At 57.0% G+C, this 9,017-nt stretch overlaps 1 protein-coding gene across 3 annotated transcripts; it reads left to right on the plus strand.

The window, feature by feature from the left end:
- Window positions 1–413: 413 nt before the first annotated feature.
- SLC35C1 (solute carrier family 35 member C1) lies at window positions 414–8,751 on the plus strand. 3 transcript variants are annotated; one of them, XM_061152363.1, is made up of 3 exons: window positions 414–599; window positions 2,419–2,945; window positions 6,833–8,751. In XM_061152363.1, the coding sequence occupies exons 2-3, from the start codon at window positions 2,450–2,452 to the stop codon at window positions 7,390–7,392; spliced, it is 1,056 nt and encodes a 351-aa protein (XP_061008346.1). In that variant the 5' UTR covers window positions 414–599; window positions 2,419–2,449; the 3' UTR covers window positions 7,393–8,751. The 3 variants fall into 3 exon arrangements, with proteins under 3 accessions (XP_061008346.1, XP_061008342.1, XP_061008336.1); XM_061152359.1 differs by lacking the exon at window positions 414–599 and adding an exon at window positions 1,018–1,081; XM_061152353.1 differs by lacking the exon at window positions 414–599 and having other exon boundaries at window positions 1,302–2,945.
- The last annotated feature ends 266 nt before the right edge of the window (window positions 8,752–9,017 follow it).

A 9,017-nucleotide genomic window follows, 5' to 3' on the forward strand; every position in this document is an offset into this window, starting at 1 on the left:
CCAGGGGCAGAGCTCACCCTGGGAGGTCTGCACTGGCTGGGGCTGTTGGTCGGTGTTTATTCCATTGCAACCTCTCCAGTTCCCATAGCCCACCACAGGCTGTTTGAAACCCTAGTGAGGGTTTATACAGTGAGCAAGTAAGACTCTAAATGCACTCCATAGGTTTTACCTTTTTATTACGGAAATTTTCAAATGTACATAGAAGTAAGGAGACTCTTGTACCCTCCATGGACCTAAGCCTAACTTCAACAACTGCCTATCTCCTTTTATCTATCAACCTTTGGGGTTTTCTTGCCCGGGAGCGGGATGGTCTTGAGAATACTGAGTATTTTCAGGTAACTCTCAGACTTCTCATTCACAAATCAAAAAGGACTAATCAAATGGTGTTTGAAATACTACAAACAAATAGCAGTCCTTACTTTCAACCATATCAGCTAGGAGGTTGAGACCCACTGGCAAAGTCCAGCCTCCTAGTTTTAAGGACGGTAACTCTGGAAAAGTGAGCTACCCAACGTTAGTGGCTAGAGCGGGAACCAGGAAGAAGTCCTCCCGGCTTCTGGAACCAGTCCTTTTCTGGAACCAGTCCTCCCGGCTGCCTGGTGAGTGATGGCCCAGGCTGGCGACCATTTCCCAGGCCCCGTCCCTGGGAGGGGGAGGGGGACCCTCCACTAACCGCCGGACTGCCGGAGGGAAGAATCTCGGCTGTTCCCCCGAACATATTTCTGGAAGCACAGGCCGGGCGCCTGGCAGCGGGTCACGGATGCAGCGGGGTACTGGGACCTGCAAGCCGCGGTAACGAGTGGTGGGAGATCCCGGGCGGGATACCCGGGTCTGGGGTGGCCTTGAAAAGAGAAAGGGGCCTGCTCCCACGACCGGCGGGATAACTCGCAGCCAAGATTAGGCTGCGGCCTGGGTCGCCCTGCGGCCGACCCGGTTCCACGTGGGGAGTTGGCTGGCGAGACTGGCGCGGCGCCCACACCCGGGGCTGGGAGCAGGAAGTAATCTCCCGAGGGCGAGGCCCTGGGCGCGGCGCGGCAGGTGCAGCGCCAGGCGGCGCGGGCTGGCGGCCAGAGCAGAGGAGGTGAGCGCCGGGGTCGCCTCGCGGCTAGGGACCGCCAGCCCCGGGGCGGGAGCTTGCGGCTGGGCCCGGCCTGGGGGGAGGGGGTGGCTTTCTGGGAGGGGGAGTGGGGCGCTGCCTAGAGGGTCGGATCGGGCCGCCAGGCGGGCCTCGAATATGGGGTAGGGGCGTTGCTGGGGGTGGGTGGTGGGTTTCAGGCTCGGGAGAGGGCTGGGGGCTTTGAAAGTAGGGAGAAGGAGGCCACTGCAACAAGGTTTCGGAAGTGTGAGCGTGGATAGGTGGAGGGATGCGGCGAGGCCACTGTTCTCTGGACCCCGGGGACTCGGGGTGGTGCCAGGGCTCTGGAGACGCGGTCCTGCCCGGGGATGAGGGGCAAGATGGCCCTGCAGATGAGCGGAGTCGGAGGGAGTTAAGCCGCTCGAGGAGATGGAGCAGGGAGGGAGGGCTTGCTGGAAGGGGGCCGAGGTTCTAGCACCCACAGGACCCTTCCGCGGCTACCGAGATCCACCAGCTGCGGGCGGGGAGCGCCCACCGGCTGCCAGGGGCCCGCCGCGAGCCAGACTCGAAAAGCCACTTCTCCGAGGCTGTGGCTTTATGGGAGATGCCGGGCGCGCGGGCTCTTTAAGGAGGGTGTTGGGGGCGTGTCAGGAAATGAGTCCTAGGCCCGCCTCCCCCGGGGGAGGGGCCTCGGATGTCGACAGGCTTGGGGGCCGAGTGGAAGGCTGGAGCCTGGGAAGACCGCGCGCCGTGGGCTTGTACCGACCCAATCCGCTGCGGGTCCGGAGGACCCAGGCCCTGAGCGCCCCGTACCTCGCCTGCACCCTCTTTCCAAACCCCCCGCGCACACCCTCCTTTCAGCTCCTTGCATGCCCCCCCCCCTTCTCGCCCTGCAAACCTTTTCTTTCCCATAGCAGCCCATGCCTGTTTCTCTCTGCACCTCTTCCTCACGCTGTCCCCCGCCCTTTTGAAGCCCCTTCGCCCAGCGTTTCTCCTGCTCCCCCTTCTCTTTCCATTCCTCCCCTCCCCCACTTCCCGCTGATTTCCTCCCTACTCGGTTCCAGCCCCTTCTCCCCTAACTTGTCATCTCTGTCCAACCTTAGCCCATCAGGCACCTTTCCCCTGTCTTGTCTCATGAGCCCCCTGAGGGTGGGAGCAGGTGGTGGAGCTCATCCCAGAGCAGAACCTCTCCATCCAAGAGAAAAGTGGGAGGCCTCCAGGCCACCCGCCATGTGACAGTTGAGGACTTCAGTTTGCAGAAAGCAGATGTGAGCTCGCTGCCCTGTACTCCAGGAAATCAGTCTGGCTGTAAGCTGACCCAACTCCTCTGCTACCATGAACAGGGCCTCTCTGAAGCGGTCAAAAATCCTGCATATGGCACTGATGGGGACTTCCGACCCCACCGGAGAGGCAGAGGCCAGCCAGGAGAAGCCCTTTGTGCTGCGGGCACTGCAGATCGCCCTGGTCGTCTCTCTCTACTGGATCACGTCCATCTCCATGGTGTTCCTTAACAAGTACCTGCTGGATAGCCCCTCCCTGCGGCTGGACACCCCCATCTTCGTCACCTTCTACCAGTGCCTGGTGACCGTGCTGCTGTGCAAAGGCCTCAGCTCGCTGGCCACCTGCTGCCCTGGTACCGTGGACTTCCCCGCCCTGCACCTGGACCTCAAGGTGGCCCGCAGCGTCCTGCCCCTGTCGACCGTCTTCATTGGCATGATCACCTTCAATAACCTCTGCCTCAAATATGTGGGTGTGGCCTTCTACAACGTGGGTCGTTCACTCACCACCGTCTTCAACGTGCTGCTCTCCTACCTGCTGCTCAAGCAAACCACCTCCTTCTACGCCTTGCTCACCTGCAGCGTCATCATCGGTGAGTGGCCAGCCAGGGACGCAGGGAGTGGGCGCGGGGGGTTGAGGGGGGAAGGATTAGGGGAGGATGGGAGCTGAAACCCTAAAGAACAACCCTGTCAAACGTCTTTGGGCTTTATCTGCCCCGGCTCCCTTGTTTTGACAGTCGTATGAGGAAGAGTCTGGGGTCCAGAGAGGGCAAGTAACTTTCTGGAGGTCACCCAGCAAGCTAGGGGCCCAATCAGGGCCCTTCAAACAAGATGGGATTATAATCTATACTTCACACAGGGAAAACCAAGGCACAGAGAGATTGAGTGATTTGTCAAAGATCACACAGCTGATAATTGGTAGAGGTGGGATCTGATCTCAAGCAATCTGGCTCCTTACATTTGACCACTGTACTCTATTGCTTCTCAAGAGTTCGAGTGTCCTGACTTCTCATCCAGTGCTCTTTCTAGAGGACATTACATCTCTTAATAAATATGTGTATACCATCATCCTCTGACCTTGCAGGCTTACAATAATGCCTGAGACAGTGGCAAGGGAGATGCTTTGAGATAACTTAGCTGTCTTCCCAGACTTGACCCTCAGCAAATAAAAATTACTAATGGGGACATTGTGTTAATTATTTTCATACAACATCTCCTATGTTCCCCAGAGATTCCCTGAATGGTATTATCATCACCATGACCGACTACATACACACAAGGAAACTGACACCAGAGAGGTTAAGTCACTTACAGGGCCCCACAGCTAAGAAGTATCCAGCCTGGGCTGGACACTCAAACTGGCTGGCCCCTCAGGCCTGTATTTCTAATCACTCCACTCTGTTCTTGTCCCCTAGAGTAGCGGCCCCCAGCCTTTTCGGCGCCAGGGACCAGTTTCGTAGAAGACAGTTTTTCCACAGACTTGGGGGTGGGGGGATGGTTTCAGGATAATTCATGCCCATTACATTTATTGCACATTTTATTTCTAATCTAATGGTACCGTTGATCTGACAGGACGTACTGGTCCATGGCCTGGAGGCTGGGGACCCTGCCCTAGAGGTTAGAACTGTGCCATCTAGTTCAGTAGCCACTGACCACATGTGTCTATTTCCATTCAAATTCAATGAAATTTTTAAAATTCAGTTACTCAGTCGTGACCTGATTCTGTAGCCACATTTCAAGTGCTCAGTCACCACGTGTGGCCAGTGGCTGTTGTCCTGGATGACACAGATGGTAGATCATTTCCCTCATCACAAAGTGTTTTATTGCAGCCTGTTAGGTAGGAGCACCCCCAGCTTCCTACCCCCTCAGAGTCCTGGGGCTCAGTCTTCCAGGAATGGAATCTTTCTTTGAACCTCTTCAGGTTCTTCCTGGTTCAGCAGACTTCATCTTGGTTGACCTACATCATCTTGGTTAGTATCTGAGTCCCCAGGCTGAGTTGCAGCAGTTGCAGGGAGGGGCCCATCCCATGCCACCTGTCCTAGAAAATGTTTTCCTCATTGAGCCACTGGGGGACCTAGGCCTGCCCAATCTAGGTTCAAGGTGGGAGAGAGAAGAAGGGCAGAGGTTGGAGTGAGGGCAACTGCCAAGACCCCTGGCAGATCCGTCTCAGCAGCTCCCATTTCCTCCCCCAGGGAGCTGGTATGGACTCCCAGGCCACACTTAGACAAATGCCCCAGGGATCTCCACTTCAGCCCCACTGACTTTATGGAGTGGGGGGTGAGGGGGGAGAGGGAGGGACTTCCTGATTGGTGAATTTGCATGCAGGCTGGTGAGGTCATTAGGGAAACTAGGCCCAAGTCTGAAAAGTAATCAAAGCAGCGGATGGTGAGACAGCTTCTGGGAAAGTGCATTCACTGGTTGGCTGTTGGGACAGGCGCCCAGGAGATAGTGCTGTCTGCTGGCCCAGCGCCTGGGCCTCCTCTCTGCAGTGTTGCCTCACCGCCCCCCACCCCACTCCCGTTCCTCCTTATGGGGGAACATGGGTCTCAGGTGACTTTCCAGGCCCCCTCCTCCTCCCTTCCTCGGATAGTATCATTCCACGCTCCCTCTTGGCTGAGATTCCCTCTGGGGTCTGGAATCTTAAAAGGGGCAGTCTCTCTTCTGGACTCAAAAGGTAACCAGCAGGAGGGCTGGGGGCCCTCTGGCTGTGCCCCCAGAACCAGGCTGTGGGTACCCATTTGCAAAGGTTCTGCCGAGAAAGAGAACACTGCCAGCAAGTGTTTACGGCCCAGTCTTGTCTCCTCTGATCCTCATGACCACCTCCAGAACAACCTACGTGCACTCACTCAGCAGATATTACTCACTGGCCAAGCATGTGCCAAGAGCTCTGGGGAAGCAAATTCTGAAAAGGTAGACACAGCTCCCACATTCCTGGAGGGCATGGGGTTGATGCCTAGCAGTCAGGGAGTTATGCCGTGACTCGGACATAAAAGGTGCTGCGGAAACCCTGGCAGGGGTGGAGAGGGGGAGAGAGAAGAGTGGGGAGGGAGGGTTCTAAGCTGGCATTCCAGAGGAAGTACTAGATGGATGTAAAGAAGAAGTGAGGAGAGAACGTTCTAGGCAGAAGAAAAAACCCGCATATCTGTGTGGCTGGACCAGAGCAGGCTGTGCCCGTGAGGCTGCCCAAGTTAAGTGAGCCTGGACTGTCTCCTGAGGGCTGTGGAGATGCCCAGAGAGGCTTTGAGCCAGGACTGGACCTGAGCAGATCTGTCCTGCAGGGAGATCATGCTGGCTGCAGGGTGGAGAGTGGATTGACTGGGGAGGGGGGGCGGTGGGCGGGGGGTGTGTCAAGGACGTGAACCCAGATGTCCACAGTGGAAGGACAGGGGAGCTCAGAGAATTTAAGTAGACTTTTCATGGGCCACCCAGCCTTTAAATGACAGAGCCCAATCGGAGTCCAGACCTCTCTGACACCAAAACCATGTGGCCGGCTGCTGTGGCAGGAGATACAACATGTGTAAGATTTCAGCCCCTGCCTTCTGGGAAAGTGGGGTCTAAGCTAGAGAGACTGTACTGTCCCCGTGGGCAGGTGCCTAGCAGCCCAGGACAGGCAAGGGTCTTGAAGGAAAGCACAGGTAGGAGGGAGCCAGGAAGAGGTCTGGGTGATGGGGATACCAGGAGAGACTTCAGCCCTGGAGAGGCTGGCTTTGACCTCGAAGAATGAGTGGAATCTCCCAAGAAGGAGGAGAGTGTTTCTGGTTCAGAAGATGATCAAGGGTGCTGAACCCTGGTGTGAGAAGCAGGGAGATGAGAGTGGCGACTCGGGGTGATCGCGGCACAGAGGTGGGGTTCAAGCACCTGGGGAGCCCAGCATGCCAAGCTGAGGGTGGGCAGTGGGGCACCAAGGAGGCTCCATGGGTAGGAGGTGTCACAAAATGAGTCTCGGAAAGAGTAAGCAGTTCCAAAGACCTCGGGCCATAAGTGCTTCTCACCACAGTAGACTCCCATGTCACAGACCGGGAGGCTGAGTGAGGCTCTAAGACCTCAAGTCACTCGCCCAGGGTCACCTCCCCGACTAAGTGCTGTAGCCACGCTCAACCTTCGAAACCCATTTCACACGTTGCTTTTGAGGAGGCCCCAGGCCAGCCCAGTCGTCCAGTTACAGGGCTCTCACAGCACCCTGTCCTGTCTTATGGAGCTCATTACAATTGTAATTAAAGAAGTAATTGGGAAAGGAATCATTTTAATGGCTCTCTCCTCTGCCGGAATGCAAGCCCCATGAGGAAGGGTTCCTATCCTGGACTAACTCCCCCAGCCCTTGTGCGATGCTCTGCACATAGTGGAGACGTTGCACACCTTTCTTGCAGGAAGGGCCGGGAGGATGGAATGGTGAGATCAGCGTGACACAGTCTGTGAACTTGGGTGGCAAAAATTCTCTGTCCTTCCTCCTCCCCATGCTGTTCCCCTCTGCCCGCTGCAGGTGGCTTCTGGCTCGGAGTGGACCAGGAGGGCGCGGAGGGCACCCTGTCTTGGACGGGGACCCTCTTTGGTGTGCTTGCCAGCCTCTGCGTCTCGCTCAACGCCATCTACACCAAGAAGGTGCTCCCGGCGGTGGACGGCAGCATCTGGCGCTTGACCTTCTACAACAACGTCAATGCCTGCGTCCTCTTCCTGCCCCTGCTCCTGGTGCTGGGGGAGCTCCGGGCCCTCTTCAATTTCCCCCAGCTGGGCAGCGCCCACTTCTGGGGTATGATGACGCTGGGCGGCCTGTTTGGCTTCGCCATCGGCTATGTGACGGGACTACAGATCAAGTTCACCAGCCCCCTGACCCACAACGTGTCTGGCACAGCCAAAGCCTGTGCCCAGACGGTGCTGGCCGTCCTGTACTACGAGGAGGCCAAGAGCTTTCTCTGGTGGACGAGCAATATGATGGTGCTGGGGGGCTCCTCTGCTTACACCTGGGTCAGGGGCCGGGAGATGAAGAAGATGCAGGAGGAGCCCCACCCCAGGGAGAACGAGAAGAGCAACATGGAGGTGTGAGCTTCTCCAGAGACCCAGGCACGGCCCAGCCCCTGGGGAGCACGCCCCTGAATGCAGTGAAGGTTCTCTCTGGACCCGGAGACTGTGGCCTTACAGACATGATGGGAATCTGGTGGTTGACATGGAGCCAGTGTTTCCCAGTGACGTCAGAAACTTGCCAAACCCATCTCAACCCCTTTTCCTAGTTCCAGGGTTTTGTCCTCCCATAGGAAGGAGGGATGCCCCCGTGAGAAGAGCCAGTTAAGTTCTCTGGAGGAGTACCAGCTTGCAGGGAGTAGGACAGGGGCACGTGCCAGAGATTATGCCCCCTTCCAGGGCCTTCTACCTCCACACGACCTTTGAGGTTGGGAACAGGCCACAACCTTGAAGGGACAGCATTGGCAAAGCCAGCCAGTCTTCACTTACACTCAGGAGAGATGGGGCTGTGACCCCATTAGAGGTTTAGGGTTTGAGAAACCTCACCTCTCTGTGTCCCAGGCAAGTAGCATAGCTTTGACCCCGCACCCCCAACCCCAGACCAGCCTTCTTTTGGAGGAGAGCATGGGCTGGGATGCGGGAGGAAATGGACAAACGTTCCCTCTTCTCTGCGATGAGACCATCAGGTCCCATGGAAGGGGGTGAAAGGTTGGCGTTACCCAAGCCTGGTCCTGGCACCCGCAGGGCTGCTGGGAAATGGCCTGGGGGTGGGCGGCATCGTGGGAGAGCTCCCTGTCCCCGCAGTCTGCACCCCATGTTTCTGCTGTTTGAACGTGATACGTCCTTCACAGGCTCAGCAGGGTCAGTGACCCTCTCCCCCAATCCCCAACACCAGTTTTCCCCGCCTCACTCCCCTGCCCCTAAGGGGCAGCTGCCACGTGGCACAACTGCCTGGCTCGGGGAACAGCCTCCCCGAAGTGGAGCCAGCGGGCCACTCTGGCTTCTGCGAGCCGTGCCTCCCCAGGAGGTGCTGAGGGAGCAAGGGTCAGCTCAGAGCTTTCTACCTCAGCTGTGCTGGGCCCCCTCAAGATACAGTTCCCGCAGGGCTGGGGTGGTAACCTGATCTAGATGAAGGCGTTCTGCTAACAGTTGCAGACATCCCTGAGTTTAAGGCTGAAAGAATCTTCCCTTCCGCTCACCCCCACCTTCCAGGCCTCAGCGTGGCTTTCATGACTCCATCCCTTCCGTCGGGTGTTTCCTTCCGCCCAACTTCTGGGGGGTAACTGCTGGTGTTTTCAGTCCCTGGAGCAAAAGGCTGGGGAGAGTGGGCCTTCTCATTGCCCCTCTCTTATAGTCCCTCCACCCTCCCAGGTGGTTTCTGATGAAGTTGGTGGGACTTGATGCCCTGAATTGTGTGCGATTTAATTAAATATTGGACTAAAACATCTTGTGTGTGTGGAGTGAGAAGGGACAGGCAGGATCTGGATGGGACCTGTGAACAAAGGCTCAAGCCTGCCATCAGCAAGCCGGGGTTCTAGCACAACAGCCCTTCTCAGAACCTGTTCTCCCTCCAGGCAAGGGGTTGATCCAAAGACCAAAGCTGCTTCCAGACCTCAAGTTTCCTGTTGGCAATTGTTGCCACTTTCTGGGTACTTGCCAGAGACAAGACACTGCTGAGTGCTCTGTTCCATCATTCATTTCCACAACCC

Source organism: Dama dama, chromosome 1, assembly GCF_033118175.1.
Source record: "Dama dama isolate Ldn47 chromosome 1, ASM3311817v1, whole genome shotgun sequence".
Classification (NCBI taxonomy): Eukaryota; Metazoa; Chordata; class Mammalia; order Artiodactyla; family Cervidae; genus Dama; species Dama dama.

Bases quoted from the DNA above. Each gene is read 5' to 3' on its own strand.
- SLC35C1 (XM_061152353.1), top strand. From the start codon at position 2,411: ATGAACAGGGCCTCTCTGAAGCGGTCAAAAATCCTGCATATGGCACTG. The intron at 2,946-6,832 runs GTGAGTGGCCAG...TGCCCGCTGCAG, and splicing joins CACCTGCAGCGTCATCATCG to GTGGCTTCTGGCTCGGAGTG.